This window comes from Peromyscus maniculatus, chromosome 1 (assembly GCF_049852395.1).
Source record: "Peromyscus maniculatus bairdii isolate BWxNUB_F1_BW_parent chromosome 1, HU_Pman_BW_mat_3.1, whole genome shotgun sequence".
Taxonomy (NCBI): Eukaryota; Metazoa; Chordata; class Mammalia; order Rodentia; family Cricetidae; genus Peromyscus; species Peromyscus maniculatus.
Window position 1 is genome coordinate 206889804 of NC_134852.1, and position 25227 is coordinate 206915030.

General features: G+C 47.7%; 1 protein-coding gene across 5 annotated transcripts in view; it reads left to right on the forward strand.

Moving 5' to 3' along the window:
* Positions 1-25227, forward strand: part of Rbm20 (RNA binding motif protein 20) — a 212680-nt gene that overhangs the window by 139663 nt on the left and 47790 nt on the right. For all 5 annotated transcript variants that reach the window (XM_076563290.1, XM_006995131.4, XM_076563292.1 and 2 more), the window contains exons 2-5: positions 15059-16151; positions 17531-17592; positions 19591-19682; positions 20316-20410. In XM_076563290.1, coding sequence (XP_076419405.1) covers positions 15059-16151; positions 17531-17592; positions 19591-19682; positions 20316-20410 — 1342 coding nt within the window. The remainder of the gene's footprint in view (positions 1-15058; positions 16152-17530; positions 17593-19590; positions 19683-20315; positions 20411-25227) is intronic.

Consider the following 25227-nt stretch of genomic DNA (forward strand, 5'->3'; position numbering starts at 1 on the left):
AGCAGACAGTGAGTACTGACCCAGTTGGGTGCACTTAGCTTTTCCATCTCCCTTAGCATTTCTTTATATTTGGAACCCTTGGGCTCTTCTTAAAATATAGAATTGGTAAGTTGTGAATTGCAGCATTATAGAAAAATAGGGGATGTTTCATGAATTTTTATGGCAATTTATACCTGGAGGGCATTGTTGAGCTTTTCTGTACCCATCAAAATTTTGGATATGTGGTCAAATGGAACTATGGAACTGAAAAAAATGAAGATCTGGGAGGTATTTAGTTTCCAGGAGACAGCAGAGGCCTGAGCCCTTCATTGCAGATAGTTGGATCTGGCTCCTCTCTAAGGAGCGTCCGTATGTGGACAGTGTCCTCCTGCTCGGTCACTGCTCTTCTCACCTGGATCATAATTCATATCTTAGTGCAGAAAAAGGAAGGGCGTACTCATTACAGAGTCCACAAAGGGAACTGGGTTGAACTCAGAGGGTTGAAATCCTGAAGTGTTCTCCGGGAAGCCATCACGCTTATTGTGAACGAAATTGGTTTTGTTGGTTGGGTACCAACCTACTTTTGACTTCTGCTGCTGGGTAGCTGGACATCACCAGGGAAGAGCCTGTGGCTGAGCTGTACATGGTCACAGCATGGACCTTCAGCTGAGTCCTTGTTAACCAACAGCCCTGCCAATCTAACGTTGCCTGGCTCGGTTCACCGGACCACTGTTGCTGTTATCTCTTGGGAAAACAATTGAAGGGAGAAGAGGTCCATTCCAGCTTTAGCAGCCTCGGGCTGTGCTGGCTCACACTTGTTTCCTGGCCTGTGGTGAGGCAAAGCATGATGGCAGTGAGAGCGTGCTGGAACAGAGCTGTTCCTTCACGGTGGCTGGAACCAGAGTCAGGTTAGCATGGAGGAGGACAGAATACACCCTTTAAAGACATGCTCCCAGTGACCCCTTTCTGCAGCCAGACCCCACCTTCTAACAACTCTTAGCTGTGAGCTGAGTCAGTGGATCCATTGACTGATCAGTTGAGGAGGTTAGCACCCTCATAATCCAATCGCCCCCCCAACAGTGCCACCAGCAGGGACTGCTTGAGTCCCCTAGGGGAACTCATCTAAACCGTATTAGGCCATCACAGATGTGTAGCATGAATCTTAACAGGTCTTATTAATAAAATCAGACCTGATGCCAGTTATTGGGGTGAATGCTGGAAGATCAGAGAAGCAAAACAAGCTACAGCCACCTCACCTCGCCAATTCCTCAGCTGATCCTATTTCCTCAGATGGGAAGACTCTGAGTTCTCATCCAAATGGATCTCAGCTGAACTGCTGCTCAAAAGCCTAAAAGCTTAACCAGCCTAGTTCCTGGTTTTCACACCTTATATACCTTTCTGCTTTCTGCCCTCACTTCCTGAGATTAAAGGCGTGAGTAACCATGCCTGGCTGTTTCCAGTGTGGCCTTGAACTCACAGAGATCCAGATGGATCTCTGCCTCTGGAATGTTAGGATTAAAGGCATGTGTGCCATCATTTTCTGGCCTCTGTATCTAGTGGCTGTTCTGTTCTCTGACCCCAGATAAGTTTATTAGGGTGCACAATATTTTGGGGAACACAATACCACCATACAAATGTTTCACACAAAGCCAGTTCACAGTGCTGCAAAAATGATATGTCATGTGTCGAAGGTGTCATAGTTGATAACCACAGAAGTGTTTTTGCTGCTCATGGCCAGAGCTGGATCCCCAACCCTGTAAAGGAGTACCCCAGACCACACTCCACCTTGTGAGGGCATCTTCTCCCAAACCCCATTTTCAGTGGGTGGGACTGTGACTGTGCTGTGAGTGGAGGAGCATTCTGTTTTCAGAACCCTCCAGAAGCGACCTCTGCTTGGCAGGTACTCATAGCAAAGTAATTATCCAGGTTTCCCTGAAGTGATATGCTAGTTCTGACCAACAGCCCTTGTATTCAGTCCCTTCCACAGAAGACACTGGTGGGAGCCGGAGAGCCCTGAGTCAGGGTGGGCCTTGGAGAAGAGCGAAGCCAGTTAAATGCGGATCATTTCAGCAGGGGGCCTTTAAGCATTGTTGTTGCTGGGGTAGGGCCTTGCTGTGCAGCCCAAGGCTGGTTCTGAATTCCTAGGATTCGCTTGCTTTAGTCATCCAAGTTCTGGGATTACAGGGGCATGCCACCACATTCAGTTTGTAACGTGAATGGATTTTGGTTTTATTTTTATGCGCATGGTGTGTGTGTGTGTGTGTGTGTGTGTGTGTGTGTGTGTGTGTGTACCAGAAGAGAGTGTGGAATCCCCAGGTGTTAGTTACAGGTAGTTTTGAACTGCCTGACTCAGGTGCTGAGAGCTGAATGGCAGTCCTTTGTAAAAGCGGCAAACACTTAGCTGCTGAGCCATCTCTCCAGACACAACGCTGTTTTTTCTGTTAAACAAGCTAAGGCACCGCACTGGGGGGGGGGGGGGGGGGAGTCCAGAGCAGAGCCGGGCACAGTGGGCTCAGGGTCTTCCCGGAATCTTCGGCTGCTGCTTTCACCCCATTTCAATGTCGCTGCCCTCCGGGCTGGCTTTGCTCTCAACCGGCCTTTCCTTAAGTGATGGCTTAACAGCTAGCTTAGCAACTGGGCATGACCATGACTCTCCGTCCTGACCTCATTAACAAACTATCAGTGAGTGTCCTTGCAGCTGTGGTACCAGGGCAATGTGACACTGTGATCACCCCAGCCTGAGACACGTTGGCTGGACACTGCGGCTTCTGTTACAACACTCCCCTCACCTCACATCCATTCACAGGCAGATGGAACCCGGGTCCCTGACCACAGCTGAGCCTCCCCCACCTGTCACACACTGCTGATATGACTCCACACCTGTCACTGGGTGAACAAACCCAGCTTGTAAGTCTTCGTGCAGACTCGAGGGGAAAGCCCTTTGGTGGGTCTTTTCTTTCACTGGTTAAATTTCTTGAACGTGCAGTGTGAACCTATCCTGCCCTGAGCTTCCTCGGTCAGAGCGCATCACGCCCTTGACTGCCATCTCAGGTCTTGTCTTTCTCCACTTTTATTTCTCCTCACCTGCAAGCTTTGCATAGCTCACCTGATCCGCATGGGCTGAAGGAACCAAGTTTCGTGGGCACATCGGGTCCTGTGTGTCATCGACATTCTCCTTCTGGAGCGGGATGGAGATTTCCAGCACTCCAATCCATCCCCCTCCCCCACTCTCATATATATTATATTTGTGTTTTGAAACAGGGTCTCTGGTTGTAGCCCTGGTTAACCCAGAGAAGCCATAGAGATCAAGCTGGCCTCAAACTTCACAATGATCTCCTGCCTTTGCCTTCCCAGTGCTAGGATTATGGACATGTGCCACCACACCTACATGCAACGCCTTTCTCCTGGCCAAAGGGTGAGGTGTCACTGCATCTTACTTGGACGATTAGCTGGACAACAGTCATACTCTCCTGGTGGGAACAAGAGATTGTCCATCCTCTCCTCACGGTAGAATTAAACCTCTCCAGGCAGGTTTTCTTCCACATCCCTTAACCTTTCATCAGTATGAAGTTAGCTAGTTTGCCTTTATGTAATATTTTAGTTTGGAAACTCTTTAGGGAAACACTGCTTTAATTAATTTTTTTTCTAAACAGACTGCTAGAGTTTTAAATCTAATTATATGCTGTAAATTCTTCGCAACAATTAGTGGCTCGGAGATAAAACCTTAGGCTGCGGGCTGTGGAGCCCTCCCAAGCCTCTTGGTAAATCAGAGCCTGTACAGTTAGCTGCTGCTTCCGTGAGAGGGGACCAGACTCAGGGAGGGAATCTAGTGGGCATTGTCACTGGGTGAGTTGCATGTGAACCACTGTGCTGTTCTCTGTGCTGTCCAGATCCCACTTCCGCTAAGATGGCTGCAAACTGCACAGCCGCACGTGTGTAGGCATCAAATCCTGTGCCGCCCACTCTTCAGACAGGAGTGTCCTTTGGCCATTGCTTCCGGGGAATAGGGGCGGGAGAAGATCAGCTAGCTAGGTGTGGTGGCACATGCCTTTAATCCCAGCATTGGGGGGTGGGGGTGGGCAGAGGCAGGAGGATCTCTGTGAGTTCAAGTCTAGTCTGGTCTATATCGTGAGCTCCGGCACTGCCTGCCCTATGTAGAGATCCTGTCTCAAAGAAAGAAAAGAAGAAAGGAAGTACCAGCATCCTTGTATTTTCCCAGTTCCTAGTAGGTGCCTTGCATGCACTGCATGTGGAAAGTACACCGTGCCCCTCTGAGTGAAGGGGTGAATCGTAAACCAGTATGGGTAAACATAATCATTCAAGGGTGAGGTCCTGGGGCTTAGGCGGCTTTTCAATGCTAAGGTAATTCTCTCAGGTACTGGAAGCTGAGTTGGATGACCTTGGTTTTCATTGAGGTTTTACCAGCAGCCACCTATGTGGCATGGGACAAGTTAACTTTTCTGTGTGGTGATAAGGCATTGCACATGCTGAGTCCTGGAATCCTGCAATTCTGAGCTGGCTTTAAAAGGTACTTTGTGTTGGGGGGCACTGTGTAGCACAGGTCAGCTAGAGAAAGAAGGCACTCCAAGATGAAACTTTAAGGCCTATGTGGCAGCAGGAAAATCTAGCCTCTCTGATGGACTGAACCCCCAAACAGCCATACAAAGGTGTATTTATTGATTGTTACACAAAGGATTTCCTCCCACCACGGTCCTTAATCTAATTTACTTGTCTTACTATAGGAGAGCACCACATGCCCCCATGACTTCAGTCCTTTGTTATGTATGTTTGCAATACACAGTAAGACAAGAGCCTTGGGTGTGCCTGATCATGGGAAACAATCACTGTTTTCCACCAAGATTCTTCAAGGTCAAAGTACTTCTGAAAAACAGCTGTTCATTCTAATATCTACCCCCCCCCCCACTCCCACCCCAATACAGTGACTCTGCTAAATTCCTACAGCACCTCTGGGGGAGTCGGTTTGTAGCCTTAACTTCCCAGGCTCTTGGGTTGTCCCCTCATGTCATCTGTACTACCCAGGCCCCTAGCAGGATCTGTTCATGCCCACAACGTCCAGGCAGTCCCCGCCCCACCTCGGCTTAGTGTCTGGGTGTCTTGGGAAACTGTATTCGTTTCCTGTTGCTACTGCAACAAAGTACCAAAATTTAATAGTGTCTGGCAATTAGGATTTATTACATTTCCAGAAATCAGATTCTAAGATCAGCCTCAGTAGGTCTAAAGTCAGAGTGTCGGCCGGGCTCTTCAGGAACATCCTTTCCTTTTGGTTTTTGGATTTCTAGAGGCTGCCTGCACTGGCGTGGCTTGCAGTCCCCTCCTTCACTTCCAGTCACCGGGTACCGTCTTCTCTTTCTGGGGCACCTGTCTCCGTCTTCTCTCTCTGACTCCTGCCCTCATCACTCTGTGGTTACATGGAGCACACCTTGTCCAGGTGATCCTCTCTCAGCTCAGGGTCCTTAATTTAATAACTGTAAAGTCCTCTTTTGTAGCGGTAACGCCCGCGTTACCAATAACCGTTCACCATGTCTGAGCGAAGGGCTGCGGATTAAAAAATAGAGACAAGAGACAGCGAGTCATTCGTACGTTTGGATGTCGAATGCCGTTTATTGAAAGAGGGGAGAAACCTTAAATACGTACAGGCTTACAGCACAAATGGAGGAACCCCCGGAGGGCAGAAGTTCGCTGTCAATGGTCTACATTCCAGACTCAATGTTAGTTAATGCCCAAAATGCAGGATACACAACAAGGAACTTCCCTCAAGCATTCAGAAGGGTGGATACCGGCAGGGAATCCGAATAGGGAGGAATTCTGATCAAGGTCAAGCAAGCAAGGCCGCAGCCACTCCCAGTCGGGGGCCAGGGCCCATGGCGCCCACAGTTCCCCCCTTTTTATTAAATGAGCTTCTGACTTAGGTTGCGTGGGACCAGCAGACCACCTTACCCGTCATAGAGACACTTGCCCAGGCCCACAAATGCTCTGTCTTAGGTTGGTGGCAGCCGCCCAAGCATTACCCGTCTCTGAATACTCATTATCATACAGACTCAACCATGTGAGCTGTAGAGTGACTGCTGCCAAAGATCTCAAAGTGGCACTGGGCTTGCAATCTGTGCGACACAGAAAAGACCAACAGAAGTCCGAACCCACCCATAGCCAGGAGGCTAAAGGCAATTGAACCACTCCCTTCTAAAACGAGCCTTGCTGTAAATAGGAGTCCTTGTAAGGTGGTATCCCATAAGCAAATGGAACTTTGAGTTTTAATAATTTTTTTTTACAACTTACAAAGCCAATTATAATGTATAAAAGTGGAATTAAATTTATCATGTCCAATAAGAAGAAAGATTAACTAACTGTGGTAGCTACTTTTGCTGCCAGGGTCTCCATTGTGCTAGCTGTAGTAACCAATTATGAAATAGCAATCCCAGAAACAATAGCAGCAACGACCACCACTGCTAAAACAGCAACAACAGCAACAGGGATGTCAGAGTCTCTTCTGGAGCGTGTGAGCATCATCTGTGTCTAGCTGCCACGGTCCACTGGCATGGACACGGCTCCAGGAACACGAACCACCAAGGCCCATTTCTCTTGATCCCAGCACTACTTAGGCTGGCAGGTCTGCAAGAGAACAACTGAGAAACATAAAGAAAACAGAAAACAAAAACAGCAAACAAGGAGTAGAACTAATGGCCTCAATAATGGCCACATTCAGGCTCACAAATTTTGAGGTATCTTCAAAAAAGGCTAGATGAATTTCAGGAGGCAAATAAATGTTGCACAGAGCCATTCCTGAAAAGTAGGTACTACACCAGCTTGAGGGGGGTTGCAAAATGCGAAAAAGGCTTAGCTGGTATGCTACTGTTTACAACTGAAGTTCATTGACCTTCAGAGTTATCCTTAATCTCCAAGGTGTGGTACATTCTCAATGTTTTTTGAAAAAAGTTACCATACATTACCTTCTGAGGAATCCAACCACATGGCTACAGTTCCTAGGCTTAGAATAATGTTTGTCAAGGCTGGCCGTATTGGGCTCTCAATCCCCATTGGCATCAGAAGGGGAGAGTTTTTTACGAAGGCCCAATAGGTCTCTGCCATGTTGGGATTCAGCAGCAGCCACAGGGCGCACACAGCGTTCAGGAACCCACAGAGGAATTTCATTGTCCTGTGGAAAGACACAAACAGATCCCCGGGCCCACACCAACACCGGATCAGGTCCCCTCCAAGTGCCAGTAGAAAGATCTTTCCATTTCACCAGAGGATGATTTGCAACAGGAGCCCTCCAGTGCTTATCTGCAGCAGATACTCCAGCAGAATCCACCGATAAAAAATTTAAAATATATAAAACAAGGGAAAGAATAGAATGTGGAGAGGAAAGATGAGCCCCTAACTCCCCCTTTTTTACTTTAGCAATATAAGTTTTTAAGGTACGATGGCAGCGTTCTACTATAGCCTGCCCTTGAGGATTATAAGGAATACCAGTCTTATTAACAATAGAAAAATCTTGGCAGAATTTTGAAAATCCCGTACTACTGTAGGCGGGACCATTATCAGTTTTTATGCATTTTGGCACTCCCATGTAAGCAAAAGCATTAAGACAATGATTCTTTACACAAATACAATAAGGGAGAATTAAGATCTATATACTGTACGTGAGCCTGTTCCAGGGCCTCTTGCACACGTTGTAGGGCTACACGTCCTTCAGCTGTTAATTTACGGGGAGATGAAGGGTCAGGGTCGCCCTTTAAGACATCATACAAGGGGCGAAGCTGACCTGTTGGAATTTTTAAAGTGGGCCGAAGCCATTGAATATCTCCCAGAAAGGTTTGGAAATCATTAAGTGTGCGTAGCTGATCCATACGCAGAGTAATCTTTTGTGGGCGTATGCCCGTGCGTAACAATTCATGACCTAAATAATGATAGGGAAAAGATACCTGTACCTTTTCTGGGGCTATCTGTAAATTAGCCAAGCTAAGAACCTCTTGTAAATAAGAAAAGGCATCAAAAACAAGTTTTTTATCTTTAGCAGCCATTAATATATCATCCATATAGTGAATTATATAAACACCTGGAAAAGCTTTTTGAACTGGAGCTAGGGCCAAAGACACATAAATTTGACATATAGTAGGGCTATTGGCCATTCCTTGAGGCAATACCACCCACTGATATCTCTGATAAGGTTCCTTAAGATTTTCTGAAGGAACACTGAAAGCAAAGCGAGGACTGTCCTCGGGATGCAAAGGAATGGTGAAGAAACAATCCCTCAAGTCAACCACAATTAAGTGCCAATGCTTAGGAATTGCCACAGGGGCAGGCAGGCCAGGCTGTGTTGCTCCCATGAGAAGCATGGTTTTATTTACAGCTCTAAGATCCTGTAACAGCCTCCATTTTCCTGATTTCTTTTTAATAACAAATATAGGTGAGTTCCAAGGTGAAGTGGAAGGAATGATATGTCCAGCATCTAACTGCTCCTTAACCAATGCATACGCAGCCTCCAATTTTTCCTTAGCAAGGGGCCATTGTTTCACCCATGCAGGGTCATCACTTTTTCAAGTGATTTTTATCGGTTGTATTATTGAAGGCTGCTGTGCAGTGCCCTATGGAAAAGACCCTAATCCTCTAGTATCGCCAGGACCCCTAGTGACACAGTTTTTGTCTGCCACAGGGAGCGGGTCTCCTTGTAACATTTTCCCTAAGCCTTTGTCCGGGCAGTAGCCCTGACTCTTCAGCATCTGTTGTACAGGCTGTGTAGTAAGCACTGTTCTTATACCATTTAACACATCCCGTCCCCACAAGTTCACTGGAATGTCAGGTAGCACAAAGGGTTGAAAAGTTCCTACATGAGCTTCCTCATCCTTTCAATTTAAAAGTAGCCTGCTCTGTAATGGCATTTGAGCTGTGCCGATACCTTGTAGGTTAGAGGTGGAATTTTTAAGGGGCCAATTGGGATCTCAGAATTCTTGTGAAATTATAGATATATCCAGTACCAGAATCCAATAATCTTCCAATCTCAATCCCATATAATTTTATTTTTAATTTAGGCTGTTTATCATTGATAACTGTTTGTTAAACACCTTTTTTCCTGTACTTCCAAAGCCTCCAGTTCTATATATCGGCACCATTTTGAATTTAAAATATGAAAGCAATAATAATTGAGCAATTCTATCACCAGCTTTTGTTTCCATGGTCCTTTTTACATATGCCAATTATAAAAGCATTAAATACAATCTCTATAGGATTTGAAGAGGTAACTTTTAGGTAATACTCTTGAGTATTTTTATAAAATCTTAAAAAGAGGATTCCTTTTTATAGATCCCAAATAACACATTAGCACAAATAGCCAATTATTAACAATGTGGACCAAACAATATACCTGTATTTTATTTACTGGAAAAATAATTTTGTAACCTCTTTATCAGGAAGAGATTATCATTTATGGGTTTATCTTAGCAACATTATTTAATAAGCTAACAACCCAATCCATTCCATTTAATTTTTATAGAATTAAACCAAGAATTTCTAGAAAGCAACTTAAATTGCAGAGCCAAATTTTCAGTAATGATCAACAGACAAGAGCACACCAAATATAGTTCAAAATTATGAATCCTGTTTCTTTAGTTTTTCAACCATGAGGATCAAACATTCATCCAAACATTTATTAAGACAATCAAAAGAACAGAACATCCTTTATTCACACAGCATTGACTTAGCATTTAATGTCCTGACCGAAACCATTTTTCACCAGAAGTTAGGCCAGTTTAAACTTTTAGTGTTAGTCCCTTTCTGGCCTCTGCTTGCTTGGCAAGAGCTGAGGCTGCAGCTTAGCTTTGTTCTGCCCACTGCTCGGGCTCTATTGCCAGCACCTGCCTGGGCCGCACTCCATCATGGCTCTGCCTCCCCTTGGCGTGTACCTGTCCGCCCGCTGCTTTGGGCTATCTCGTGCACGCCTTTGTCCGCCACAGCCGCTGGGCGTGCCCCGCACACATAAACTCACGTTTAAATTTTCTACTCCCATGAAGGGACTACCTAACAATGAGTTATTCCCACCATAAGGGAAAACAGAAAAACATTTCCCACGAAGGGATCCTAAATATTGAATTATTCCCATTCTGAGGGAAAAATAAAAAACATTTGAACCGAAATTAAGCAAACAGACAGCAAAACTTTAAGCTCTGGGCTCGCTTGCTGTTCAGCCAGCAACAATGAGGCCTACCTGTCGATTCTTTGTAATTCAGATGCTGCCGCTCTGCACTGGCGGGAAGAAAGAGCTCAGAGTTTCAGCTATCCTGAAAACTCTACAACTGGAAAAAGTCTTTACATCCTCCATTACCACTGGGAAGAGGCTTCTCTCTTTCCTTCATCCTTCCTCTACAGGGCCCCAATCTTTAGGCCTAGTTTCAAAAATTTTTCCCCTTTTTACCGGGAAAATTGTTTTTTCTTGATTAAAATTTTTCCCCCATTTTTAACGGGAAATTTCCTTTCCTTCCCTCTTCTCTATGGGGAAGATTTCCTTTTTCATTTAAAATCTTAAGCTGTCTTGCCCTTTCTTAACTTTGGTGCCTTCCTGCTTCAACAGTCCAATTAACTGACTGTGAGCTACCTGCACCCATTTCAACATTTCAATCCACTCTTACCTTTAAAATGCCGGCCGGCCTTCCAAGAGTGTCCGTCAGCTGGTCCTTTCTTTCTCAGATCTCGGTGGGACCTCCATTTGTAGCGGTAACGCCCGCGTTACCAATAACCGTTCACCATGTCTGAGCGAAGGGCTGCGGATTAAAAAATAGAGACAAGAGACAGCGAGTCATTCGTACGTTTGGATGTCGAATGCCGTTTATTGAAAGAGGGGAGAAACCTTAAATACGTACAGGCTTACAGCACAAATGGAGGAACCCCCGGAGGGCAGAAGTTCGCTGTCAATGGTCTACATTCCAGACTCAATGTTAGTTAATGCCCAAAATGCAGGATACACAACAAGGAACTTCCCTCAAGCATTCAGAAGGGTGGATACCGGCAGGGAATCCGAATAGGGAGGAATTCTGATCAAGGTCAAGCAAGCAAGGCCGCAGCCACTCCCAGTCGGGGGCCAGGGCCCATGGCGCCCACACTCTTTACCATGGAAGGTGACACACATGGTCCCCGCAGATTAGAACGTGAATTCTTTGCAGAACCGTGATTCAATTATCCAATTTCTCTTAAAAATAAGTAAATCTTTTTTTTATCTTCATGTGTATGGGTGTTTTGCATGCTTGTATGTCTGTGCATGTGTGTGCAGTGCCCATGGAGGCCAGAGGCAGGTTTTGAACCTCCTGGAACTGGAGTCACTGATAGTTGTGAGCTGCCTTGTGGCTTCTGGGAATTGAACCTCAGTCCTCTGTGAGAGCAGTCAGTGCTCTCAACTGCTGAACTGTCCTCCATCCTCCATCCATTCAATTCAAAATCTAGACTCAGAGAGAAGTGTGCCGAAACTCCTATGCTGTGGTGGGTTGGTGAGTGACCTTACCCAGCTGTTCAACAGCAAATCCCATTTAGTAGTTGCGTTTATTTTGAATTGTTCAAGGCGCTTTATCCACATAAAGTGTATTCTCACATCTCCCAATTGCCAGGTTCTGATAAGCCACAGCCATTATCTTCTTCCTTATTTTGTTCCTGGCAGTTACCACAGCCACCCAAGTGTGACAAGGTCTTCTGGCCACCCAAGTGTGACAAGGTCTTCTGGCCACCCAAGTGTGACAAGGTCTTCTGGGAAAATGCAAGAATCTCCAAGACTCACTCCTTTCTTTTTCAGAGCTTGATTCTTTACACAAATGAGAAAGAGAAACATCTTCATCTGGCTCTGAAATGTGTTTGTATTTGGACTTAAGTGTGGGTGTGCCTCATGTTCTGGGGACTCTCTTCAAACAGAGCAGTAAAACCTTGAAATGGACGCTCCAAGAACACTGTATGCGTCTAAATGTCGTCTACCCTCCCCCTTCCTTCCCTTCCTCCTTCCTCCCCTCTTCCTATTTCTTTTGAGACAGAAGACTCACATACCCAGTCTATCCTCAAACCTAAGTACTCAATACTAGCCTTGACTCACCTGACCCTCCTCTCTCTCCCTTTCAAGTGCTGGGCTTACAGGTGTGAACTGCAAAAGCAGAAGCCGGGAAGAGATCTGATTCTTGGTTTGGTTGTGTGCCTGATCTGAACGGTGAGGATCTGGTCTGGTTGTGTGCCTGATCTGAATGGTGAGGTAGGTTCTGGTCTGGTTGTGTGCCTGATCTGAACGGTGAGGTTCTGTAGCCATACCCATATTTGACTTACAGGTGTGCTGCGTGGATGACTTTCCTTGTTGGGAGATGGTTCTTCCTCACATAGCCTTTCAACACCCAAGAAGAAAACTTCTAGCAAGAACTTGCTCCAGCCCAGAATTCAAGTTTGAAAAACACAGCTGACTTCTCTGGGGAAAACAAAGCCAACTTTGTGCTCCTCAGGTCATGGAAACCACATTGGCACCTCATTAGTGCCTTGTTTGTAAGGACAGTCTGCTCTGCACGGTGGACCTGTCTGGGAGAAGAGCCCCCCCTCCCCCGGGGTTGGCAGGTTTTGGGGAAGCTGAATCAACTTACTAACACTCAGCGACTCAATAGTACACAAGTCAATCATTCATCAGACTGGCCCCTCCCACCTTCCAGTTATTCTTGACGGCTGAACAGCTGTTAGTCCCTCCCACTCTGTTACTGCTGTGATTAGTGTGCCACACAAGGGCCCACAAAGCTTGGACACAACCAGCACAACTCCCCAGAGGGAAAAGGTCCACAGTGGATTGGCATCATCCCTCCTCTTTCCCCAGATCAGAGCCCAGCATGGCTGCTAACTGGGGGTCTCTTGAAGAACTTGAAAAAAGTTTTTGATTCCTCACACAAAAGAGAAAGAAGAGCAAAGTCATTTTTATCTGGCTCAACAGTGTGTTTTGTTCTTGTACTTAAGTGTGGGTGTGCCTCATGTTCTGGGATCACTTCAAACAATAAAGCCAGCAGCCCAGGAAGATGTACGCAAAGAGGGTCCCACTTTGATTGCAGGGTTGGGGTCTCCCAGGCTTTCCTCAGTGACAGTGTGTGTTCAGAGCTCTAGCTTCTTGCATTATGAAATTGAAATAAAAACCACCCTGTGTGACCCTTGAGGATGCAACAAGCTCACAGGGATCACAGGAGCAGTCTCTCCTCCCTCCTTCCTGCCCGCGCTCACCTCCTCCAGAGGAACCCGAGATCCCTCAGAGGAGCACAGGGGTGGTGTGCCACATCCTTGTTTGTCTTCCTTTTTCTCCTCACCCCCCCCACCCCAGCCTCTCTGCCACCCTCTCCCTGCCTCTCTCTGCCCTGCTTCATTATCATGAGCTCTAACTGCGCATGAGCTGCTCCTGACAGTGGCGACTGAAGAGTTCCAGCTGTGCATTCCCTCCCAGCTTCACCTTTATACAGATTGATTGTGCAGCCTGGCAGGTCCACCAGGCCGGACTTCAGATTTCACAGCCACATTCAGATGCCTCAGAATTCCATTTCACCAGAGCTAGAACACATTTCCTGGTTACACTCACTTCCCACCAGGGTAACTTAAGACCCAGAAAATATGGTTTACCCAAAAGCCTCGACTGTGGAAACCATATGCACCGGATTCTCTGGGAAAGTCTGCCCCATTTATAGAGAAATCCATTCTGGGTTTGCCCAGAAACACAATGGCCCACTGGCACGGGCCACAAGAAGGACCTGTGGCAGGGCAAACTCCTCCCATCTCGACTAAGATTCTGTGAAAACTGACCAGTACTTACTACTTCAAAGTTAGATGTTTTTTTCATTTTTAAGTTTTTTGGTTGTTGCATATACTACTTATGTGTAAAAGCTGTCTTATTATTTTTGGATCTGAAATGAGGACTAGGATGAAAATGTGTGTCATAAATATATACACAGTTCATTCTGTGCATAGTTTTCAAGCCAAGGAACATATGGATTTTCTCATGTAATGTAAGTGATGATTTTTTTTTGGAACCGGCGCCTTTGCCAAATTCAAGACGACGCTTGTCAGTGGCAATGGTGAACTCATCATGGGAGTAGAGAGCAGGACCAAGTCGGGAGTTAGCATGATGGGGTGGTTTTTATTTTATATGTGGAACAGAGCACAATCTCTGCAAATTTATTTATTATTATTATTATGGGATCAGGCATATGCAAGTCACGATGTACACGTGGAACTCAGAGGACAACTTGTGAGAATCAGGTCCTCCCTCTACCATGTGGGACCTGGGGATCAAAGTCAGGTGGTCAGGTATGGTGGCAGATGCCTTTACTCACTGAACCACCTCTCCGGCCCTGGGCACAACTTTCTGAATGTCTTCAATGTTTCAATAATAATTTATACATCTAAAAAGTAATTGAAAGTGGTTACTTATGTTCTATATATAGATATATCGTATTTATGACATATAGATATATCATAATTTATTCAGCTCAAACTCTGTCCCCCTATTACCGGATGTTTATAATTTTCAACCATTAAATAATGTCATAGGAACATTTTCAATTTTCAAGTTTTGCCTTAGGATCTATTTTCACAATTGAATTGTTGAGTCAAAGACTATGACAGTAGTGACCGTGTATTACAAACCACCTTTACCAGAGATGTGATACATTACGTCTTTGTCTGTGTTTTGTTCTTTTGAGACAGGATCTCACTATGTAGCCCCAACTGGCCTAAAGCTTGCAGTGTAGATCAGGCTAGCCTCAAATTTGAGGCGTGCTAAGCCCTGCTATCCTACAGCTCTGAGCCAACTCACCTGGCTGGCATTATGTTTCTTTCTGCCTTATCTCTCCATTGTGGGATCTGTGTTTTTAGTTTTGGAGGTCTTGCTAGACGAGTATTTGTTTGTAATGGTTGTTTCCAATTACCAGAGAGACTGAACGTTCTGCCATATAGCCTTTCCTGTTGGAGTTTTGGGCATTTCCGTGTGTGTGAGCTATGAAACGGGGTCTTATTCACGCGGGGAAAGGGGTCACTCACTGGAACCTGCAATGCATGTGGACCTCTTGTCTCCCTGCAGTGCCGCCAAGCTCCTGGACAAGAGCCCCTTCTCAGTCAGTAACCAGAACCCCCTGCTCCCTTCGCCGGCCAGCCTCCAGCTGGCCCAGCTCCAGGCCCAGCTCACCCTCCATCGGCTGAAGCTGGCACAGACGGCCGTCACCAGCAACACTGCAGCCGCCACGGTCTTGAATCAAGTTCTCTCCAAAGTGGCCATGTCTCAGCCTCTCTTCAACCAGCTGAGGCATCCATCTGTACTGGGCACCCCACATGGCTCTACTGGGGTTTCCCAGCATGCTGCCACCATACCCAGTACCCGATTTCCTTCCAATACAATTGCCTTTTCATCGCCCAGCCAGGCACGAGGCCCAGGACCTTCTGTGAGCCTCCCCAGTCAGCCCCCCAATGCTGTGGTGGTACATCCCTTCAGTGGGGTGATGCCTCAGACCACTGCCCACCCAGCAGTCATCCTAGGCATTGGGAAGGCTGGACCTACACCAGTTACCGCAGGCTTCTATGAGTATGGCAAAACCAACCCTAGCCAGGCCTATGGTTCTGAAACAGAGGGCCAGCCTGGCTTCTTGCCAGCCTCGGCCTCGGCCACAGCATCAGGTAGTGTGGCCTATGAAGGGCACTACAGCCACACAGGGCAGGATGGCCAAGCTGCCTTTTCTAAAGACTTCTATGGACCCAATGCCCAAGGGTCACATGTAGCAGGTGGATTTCCAGCTGAACAGGCTGGGGACCTAAAAGGGGAGGCTGGTGGGCTGTTGCAAGGTACGAACAGTCAGTGGGAGAGCCCCCCTGGATTCTCTGGCCCAAACAAGCCTGATATTGCAGCAGGGCCCAGCTTGTGGCCGCCACCTGCCAGCCAGCCCTATGAGCTATATGATCCCGAGGAGCCTACCTCAGACAGGACCCCTCCTGCCTTTGGAGTTCGGCTTAACAACAGCAAACAGGGCTTCAGCTGCTCCCGGCGGAGGGCGAAGGAGGAGCCGGCGATGCTGTCCGTGAGGCCTCTGCAGGCTCACGAGCTGAATGACTTCCATGGTGTGGCTCCGCTCCACCTGCCCCACATCTGCAGCATCTGTGACAAGAAGGTGTTTGACCTAAAGGTGAGTTACCCACGGAAGGCTGGGCCCCAAGGTTTGACTCCGGGGCACCTGACTTTGCCATCAGTGCCCTTTATTAAAGTCATAGGTTGTAGACTCCAAAGGAATTTCAGAATTAAATCAGGGTTCTTTCCCTGCTTTGAGTCAGGTAGGAGATTTCTTTCTTATCTAGATGAAGAAGCAGAGGTCTCCTGCTTCCCTTTGAAGGCTTTTCTTCTTTGTGTATTCTAGAAGCTATAGTTCCTTCAGTATATATGTTGTACTGAGTTTGAAAGAGGGAAAAGTAGAATTCTGGGTCAAGGACAAAAGATCATTTCTCAGGCTGGAACTAGATGGATCATTAAAGAAGACTCCCAAATATATCGTGTGGAAGGAGAGATTCCCGAGCCTTCCCTGCCCCACCCCTGTGGTAAAGTGCTTTGCACTACTGTGAACAAGAACCCACACAGCAGGATGTTTACTCCAAGGTGTTCTGATAATGCAATGAAGTATTTCAAAACAATAAAATGTATGTAACAGTTAACACACATTAAACTCTTTTCATGTGCTGATCGTAACTGCGTGAGGTAGACACTGGGGTCTGGTTTTTGTTGTTGCCTTACTGTGTTTTGAGACTGGGTCTCATTCAGCTCTGCCTGATCTTGGACCCATTACATAGCCAAGGCTAGCCCTTGCCTTCCTGAATGCTGGGATTGTAGGCACGGGCCTCCAGGCCCCAATAAGGTGGATACTGTCATTGCCTTCTTTTCAGAGATGAGAAAATTTAGCCCCGACCACCTAGCTAGAGAATGACAGAGCAGAGATTCCATTATGGGTGTCATCTCCCTGAGCCTGCTGTCACACCAGCCCTCTGCCATCCTGTCCCAGAACATAATACAGTTCCTCCTTAATGGGAGTCACAGCACAGGGTGTCCTTCACTGCTGCTCAGGTCACGTCACCCAGATGTGTCTGTGTGACTTGAGGGAGACACCCACACCTTCCCGTCTCTGCTGTGTACTCAGTGGTAGCAGGGATGCCAGCGGGTGCTGGGGTCTTTGTCTCACATGACCCTTCCTGAGGCTTTAGGACTCACTGTACCTAGACCAGAGAGAAGTGGATGGCGTTTCTCTGTGGAGAGGAAGGGTATGAGGTCAGAGATGGGTCAGGAGTCCACTTCAAGTCTGGGTAGCCATCCAGGATGGATACAGGGTATGCAAGTAAGGGGTCAACAAGAGAGACGGACGGGCAGTTGTACAACAGCACCTAGGATGGGGAGGGGAAGGGGAGAAATGGAGACCGAGGTGTCCTATCGGCCCAGCCTCTGGGTGCTCGGAGCTCCCTGCCCGGCTGGTAGTAACAACCCTTATCCTCTGCCTCCCCATTCTCTGGTCTTCTCATCCAGGACTGGGAGCTACATGTGAAAGGGAAGCTGCATGCCCAGAAGTGCCTGCTCTTCTCTGAAAGGTAAGTGCTGTCCAGACGGTTCCGGCTATGTGCTCGGCAAGGCAGTGTTCACTGACCACTGCTGGGGATTCTGTGCTGGGCTGGGCACAGGGAAGCTGCGGAGAACCAAACAGGGGAAGAAGCCCCTGCCCTCCAGAAGCGCCCCTTACTGCAAGCACATGAGCTCCTACCCTGGTGTAAATGCTGAGCAGAAGGCAATGCTGGAGGGTCGGGAGGAGTGTGCGTGTGTACGTGGCTCTTGGGCAGACTGTACTGCAAATGGAGCAGCTAGGAGAGACCTCACCGAGGATGCCTCCGGAGTGGCGGCTCCGTGAGGGAAGCTCATTCCCATCAGACAGATCAGGATCTGGGGGTTTGATAGGAGAGACCTCACCGAGGATGCCTCCGGAGTGGTGGCTCTGTGAGGGAAGATCTTTCCCACCAGACAGAACAGGATCTGGAGGTTTGATAGGAGAGACCTCACCGAGGATGCCTCCAGAGTGGTGGCTCCGTGAGGGAAGCTCATTCCCACCAGACAGATCAGGATCTGGAGGTTTGAAGGCTCTGCGGCTGTTGTGGACCTGGGGAACATCAAGTCTAACCAGCACAGAAAGAAGACAAGAGAGAGGGGAGGGAAGGGCCAGCCCCAGGTCTTGATCCCTGGTAAAGACTTTGTTTTTCTGCGAACGTTATTAGAGCTGGTGGAGGCTTGATGGGGAGAACAAGATGTTGGTTGCCATGCTGAGAACAGATCCTGGGGTAAAGGCATATCTTAGAGATCCATGGGGAAGAAGCCGTCTGGCCCAAGGATGTAGAATAGACAACTACAAGGCTCCCGTTGTTCACAACAGCTAGAAAGTGAAAGCAATGGGGAGGCCCATGAGCAAGGAACCATCAACAAAACGTGGACTGGCTACACAATGCAATGTTCCTTAGTCTTAAAAAGGAAGGAAATTCTGACACATGTAATTTTGAGCTGTAAAATTCCACTCCCATGAGGTATTTTGGAAGCTAAACAGGCTGGGGTTGGTGGGAATGGAGAGTCGGTATTTCACGGGCACAGTTTCAGTTTTATACGGTGAAGGGTTCTGTGGCTGGATGGGGGTGGCTGGATGGGGGGCTGGATGGGGGTGGCTGGATGGGGGGCTGGTTAGGGGGTGGCTAGGGGGTGGCTGGATGGGGGTGGCTGTACAGCAGCACAACTGTAGTTAGTGCCACAGAACTGTGCCATGGATAAAGCAGTACATTTCATGTCACAGTATCTTACCACAATTAAAAGAACTGTTACAAAGGCCTCCTGTTCTTTATTGTGATAAAGCTCATTACTATCTTTTTTTTTTTTTTTCTTTTTTGGTTTTTCGAGACAGGGTTTCCCTGTGTAGCTTTGCGCCTTTTCCTGGAACTCACTTGGTAGCCCAGGCTGGCCTCGAACTCACAGAGATCCGCCTGGCTCTGCCTCCCGAGTGCTGGGATTAAAGGCATGTGCCACCACTACCCGGTGTGCTCATTACCATCTTAAAGCTTACAATTAAGCAGCAGTTAGTACACTCACAGGTGTACCAGCTTCACTAACATTCACCCACCCCTCCCTACCCTAGCCCCTGGGGACCGATCTGCTCGGCTTATGGGTATGCTTGTCATGGACACTTCATGTAAATGCACTCCTATAGTATACGGCCTTTCTCGCCTGGCTTTTTAAACTTACCATATCTAGGAGGTTCACCTACATCATAGTGCAGAAACAATATCCACTTTCTTATATACCTAAAACTCAGGCAGTGAATCTACTCATCTTTTGATGGGCACACAGTCATTTCTACTCATGATGATGAAGGCTGCTGTGAGCAGCCACACATGAGTTTTTATTTATTTCATATGTTTATCTTATTTACACATGAGTATTTATTGTATATGTTTTTCAATTTTGGGGATATTTTATACATCAGAGCAGAATTTGGGGTCATATAGTAATTTTTTGTTTAACTTCTTGAAGAAACTGATTCTCTGATTCTCCTCTAGTGCTGGCCTCAGGTGTATACTTGCTTCAGCAGAAGGGACGCTGTGTGCCTCCCCAAACAGCACAGCTGTTTATAACCCCACTGGAAATGAGGGTAAGTGGAAGGGACCCTCAGACAGCAGCTTCCAGCAGAATCAACAGTCTTCAGGTTTATATTCCACCGTTGAGATCCAGGACTTCTGGATATGAGCTTCCTGTGCATGCACAGACAGAATTTCCATATATGAACTTCCTGTATGTGCACAGACAGATCCCAAGCATTGACAATATTTTCTGGGATATTTCAGACCCTCCACTGTGCCAGTTACGGCAAACCTAGAAGTGTAATCATGCCAAACACTAATAAGTATAGCAAGAGAAAATTTACAGTTTTCTCTTTCCTTTTGTGTCGGAATCATGAGAGAGAGAGAGAGAGAGAGAGAGAGAGAGAGAGAGAGAGAGAGAGAGAGAGAGAGAGAGAGAGAGAGAGAGAGTTTTGAGGCAGGGCCTCTCACTGGTCTCTAGCTCAACCAGGGAGCCTCAGAGACACTCTTGTCTCTGCCTGCCTCCCCGACACTGAAATTACAGGCAAGTACCACACCTGCTATTGTATGTGAGGTCCAGGGATTTAACTCAGATTCACAGCCCTGCAGGGCGGTCATCAACCAATCAAGCCATCTCCCCAGTTATGAATTCTGAAGGTTAAGTTTGTGACTTTTTTTTAAACCTGCTGTCATTTATCATTCAGATTATGCCTCAAATCTTGGGACACCGTATGCAGCCATTCCAAGGGCCTTTGCTCAATCAAACCCCACGTTTCCTTCAGCTTCCTCGGGGGCGAATGTGAGTACAAAGCTTTTTCTCCGTTTTCCTCACCATCCCCAAAGTGTTCACATCATCTGCCATGTCTAGCCCAAGAGATGCAGGTTGGGGTGAACCTGGGTCTTTGTGTCATTCAAAAAGTATCCCTAGACAGAGACCAGAAGGGGCTTCATCTACCGCACTAGTGTTGAAACACAGAAAATCATGCCCTGTGCTCTTTTCCAGTTGCTTGTTTGTTGAGACAGGTTTCACTGTGTGGCCCTGCCTGGCCTGGTATTCACCGTGTAATCCAAGCTGGCTTCAGGCTCATGGTACTCCTGCCTGAGCATCCCAAATGCTGAAATTACAGCCATGAGCCACAGTGTCCAGCTTTCTGCCATATGTTCCAAAAATCAGAGATACTTACCAACTAGCATTTCACAATTTTTAAGGGGGGAAGCCACATGCTTTTATGTTTTAAAAATTCTCAATTAAAAAATTTATTGCTGGGTGTGGTGGTGCACACCTTTAGTCCTAGCATTTGGAGCCTGAAGGGCCTATCCCTATGAATTTGAGGCCAGCCTGATCTACATAATGAGCTCTAAGCCAGCCAAGGCTGCATAGTGAAACCCTGTCGTAGCAAGCCCCCAGAGTATTAATGTGTGTGTGTGTGTGTCTGTGCACGGCATGTGTGTGTGTGAATGCCCACAGAGGTCAGAAGAAGGCATCGGATCTAGGCCTGAAGTGACAGGCAGTTGTGAGCCGCCTGGCCAGTGCTGGGAATCAAACTTAGGTTCTCTGGAAGAACATGAAGTGCTCTTAAACTCTGAGCCATCTCTCTAGCCTTAAAATAATTTTTAATAGTTTATCGCTGTGGATCCCTTTGGCTGAGAGTGTCATTGCTGCAGATTCCCTTGAGCCAGAGAGAGGAGGTGACAAGTTCCACCAGGTTCCTGACTCCCAAGGGAACTGCTTTAGTGCTCTCTTTTGCTGGTTTAAGTGTGTGTGTATGAGTGTGTGGTGTGTGTGTGTATGTGTGTGTGTGTGTGTGTGTGTATGTGTAAGTGTGTGGTGTGTATAAGTGTGTGTGTGGTGTGTGTGAGGGTTGTGTGCATGTGTGTGCGTGGTGTGTGGGTATGTGTGGAGTGTGTGGTGTGTGTGAGTGTGTTGTGAGTGTGCATGTGAGTGTGTGTGTGTGTGTGTGTGTGTGTGTGTGTGTGTGTGGCCAGAGGGCAGTTTTCAGGAGTCAGTGCTCACCTTCTCCCTGTTGAAGCAGGGTCTCTCTTGTTTCTGCTGCCATGCACTCCAAGGTAGCAGCTGGCCTGTGAGCTCCAGAGCCCGCTCTGTCTCCGCTTCCCTTCTTGATTGCGGAGTTCGGGGATGCAGATGCAGCCTGCCACATCTAGCTTTTGACCTGGCTTCCAAGGCCCGAACTCGGGTTGTCACCACAGCATTTTCTAGCTGGTGCGTGTCCCCAGACTCGGCACTGGCCTTTGTGTTTTGCTGCATTCTGTGTAACACGCCCTTTAGGACTGCAAACCCAAGGGCTTGGGTTTTTTTTGGGTTCCTTTTTCTGTAGTTGTGGCACCGTCTTTCTCTTTGGCGTCTAATGTTTTCTGCTATCGCCCTTCTGTGTGCTAACAAAGCCGGCTGATAAACAGATGCACGTGGCCCAGCTCTGCCAGAGGGAGTCTGGTGAGTGTGGGAGCTGTCCCTCCGCTGTGCAGTCTGTGCTGAGAGCGGCTGTGACCTCTTTCTGTTCTCACAGGCTCCATGTGCTGCCCCTGCACGTGTTGGTGCATCTGCACAGAACATCAGAAAGGCGAGCTGTGTGGGGCAGCTTCTAGGGTCGGCGGTGAGGGACAGTCATGGCCAAACATGAGGCCCACCTGGCCCAGACTGCTATTTCCCCACGCTGTTGAGCAGAAGTCCTTAGGAAAGAACTCTTGTCTGCAAGTTCATGTTTTAGTCAAGATGAATTCTGTGGTTTCTGTCATGCAGTTTCACCTCTCAGAGCTACGCCTGGATCAAGGCAGCCTTGGACAAGTCCCAGGAGAGCAATACATGGTTTCAGTTAGGTCTGCCCTCTGCCTTTAAAGTCAAGTCACTGGGTATATGATCTGGCACTCTGATCCTTGCTCCTCACTGTTCCCAGGCAGCATGGGCCATCGAGGTACCTTTGTGTCATGTGCTGGGGCCCCCACCCCAGGCACTGAAAAGGAGGAGACTGTGGCTAAGCTGGGGGGAGGCCGGACTGGGTGACAGATAAACTGGAGTCAGAGCTTGCACACTGAGTCTACCTTGAGGTTTGGGTACAAGGTAAAGAACTGGCATCATTTGAGCCCCTTACGGAGGAAATTAGAAGAGGCTGTGAGAGGCGTGGGCAGCACAGTTCTGAGTTTGTCCCAGGTATCGTTCCTGCTCTCCGGTGCTGACCACTGAGCCTCTGGCCTTGGAGTCAAGAGACCTAAATTCAAGTCTTAGGTCTGGAGCTGACAGCTCTGGAGCCACGGGCAGGCCATTTTCCTTCTCTACAGTTCCATTCCTTAAATGGGGTCGGTAACTCTCCAAATGATGACTTTGAGAGGTAGGAATAATTACTGAGTTTTCACATGGCTTGTAACGTATTTGTATTATGCCTTACATCTTGGCATATCAACACATGATCTTCTAGCCCAGTGCCCAAGGCTGAGAATGAGGCTTGGGATGGACCACAGAGTGTCCATCACATACATGGACGGCGTATGTGGCAAAGCTTTGCACACAGTCCTGTACAGAGCTAACAATGGTTGTTCCTGGGCGATGAGTTCTTCCCACTTTAGGTACCTAGAATGGCTTGAAAACCACTTTGTGTTGCTGTGACTCTGCCCATTTCTGTGCCAGTGTTCTCCTTGGCTAGTCTGCTGGGTTGTCCTATCTGCTTCTCTTTACATGATTTGAGGTGCCTGTGAAGCACTTTAAATTATGTTCACACCAGGTAAACATAAGCCGTGTGATGACGTGTATTGATGATGGTTCTGACCTTCTGCGTTAAATCAAAAAAAAAAACCTCTTGAGTGCTACTTCCCCTAAATGGCTAGAGGTGAGAAGTTTATAAGACATTATACTTTCTGCACAGGTAGCCAGCAGGAGATGGAGACCCCAGATGCCATAAACTCCAGCTAACATTTTTATTGTGCTTCATGTGTTCCTAACCTTTCTGCATCATATTAGTTCATTTAGTCCCCCAGATAGCCCCAGAGGTGGGTACTGTGAGTGCCTTATTGTACAGTTGGGGAACTGGGGCCGAGAGAGACTTGGTACCTTTCCTGAGGTTACAGTGCTGGAAAATGGAGGTGGTGTAAAGCTCAAGGATCTGGGAGACATACTCACCACTGAGCCACACAGCCCTGCTTCCAGGCTTTCAGGGAGGGGCTGCCTCCTTGCAGTGATTCTTTTCCTTAGAAAATTTCTCTTCCTTCTCCCTACACCTCACCCCACAGACTCCTCAGAAGGAGGAATAGCTGAGGCAACCTTAGGGTGCAGGGACTTACCCAGCCTCGGGCAGCCCTAGAACACCATAAAGATTCCAGTGATGGGCAGGCAGGTTCTTCTGTACTGCTGCAGCCTCCCCAAGGTGAGCACGGGCTTCAGGAGTGCTTCCTGTAGACCCCAGCAGGAGAGGAGGAGCATCACTTGGCTGGCTTTTTCATTGTAAGTTTTATGATGTTTGGCTGGTTGCATGAACCTCCCCAAGGCTATCTGGGGGATCAAGGACTCCCTCCAGTTCCTACATTACCAGTACCCCACCATTCACTGGAGTTCTTCTGGCAAATGCTGGTGACCGGTTAGCTCATTCTGCCAAGTAGACTCAAAGGAGGGCCTGTCTCACTTTTGGGAACCGTGAGATGCAAAAGTGTGGATGAGCGAGACAGGATGAGGAGTGGAGCTCCGCTGGAAACTGCTTCACAGGCTCTGTGCAGGCCCAGGGCCGCCCTTCAGAACCACCGTCAACTTCTGGAAACCGCTTCACAGGCTCTGTGCAGGCCCAGGACAGCCCTTCAGAACCACCGTCAGCGTCTGCCCCCTGCTTACAGATACCCCCAAAGACAATGAAACTCCTCTGAGGGTGGCTACTCTCACCAAAGGAGACTCTGCCAGGCTCCAGCGAGTGCCTGGGAGCTTCTTTTGTATGGTACGCATTTTTTTTCTCTTTCCAAACTACATGCTTATTGAGAAAATCCAAACTCACAGCCCACCTCAGAGATCCCATGGGGCTATGATGCATTTGTCTCTGCAATCACGTCTTACACTTATACTGGGGCATTTTCTTTCTGAGTCCATTTACGTACGTCTTTCCAGGAACATATTCTGTTGAACAAAACCAGACGTAACCAAGACTCTGTCGCAGTGGGACCGCTATTGTTTGTGTGACAACAAAAACCTGGGGCTCCTTTGAAAGCTCCCTGTTCCTAAGCAGGAGAACAAAGTGACACTGGGACTGGAGGACTGGGAGTGCAAAACACACCCAATCTGCCACAAAAATCTCAAACTCCCACAGGAACCAGCTGCTGCTGCAAACCGTCTGGCCGCAGCTGGGCTGGATCTAAACTTGCCTTGTCTCTGCTCCCGTCAGAATCTTTCTTCTCCCTGTTTATTTTGATGGAGACGGGACATTGGAGTGACAGTGGCCTGCTTTTAGTGGCCTGTGATTTGTGTGTGTCCCTAGCCCCTCTCCCACTATTCAGGGTCCCCCGACATAGGTATTGCCTTTCACGTAGGCTGATCTGTTTGACAGAGCCGTGGCTTCTCCCTGGCTGTCTGAGTTGTCATAAACAGAGTAATCAGGTTTCTAGAAGGGCCGTCCAGACTCCTCGGGC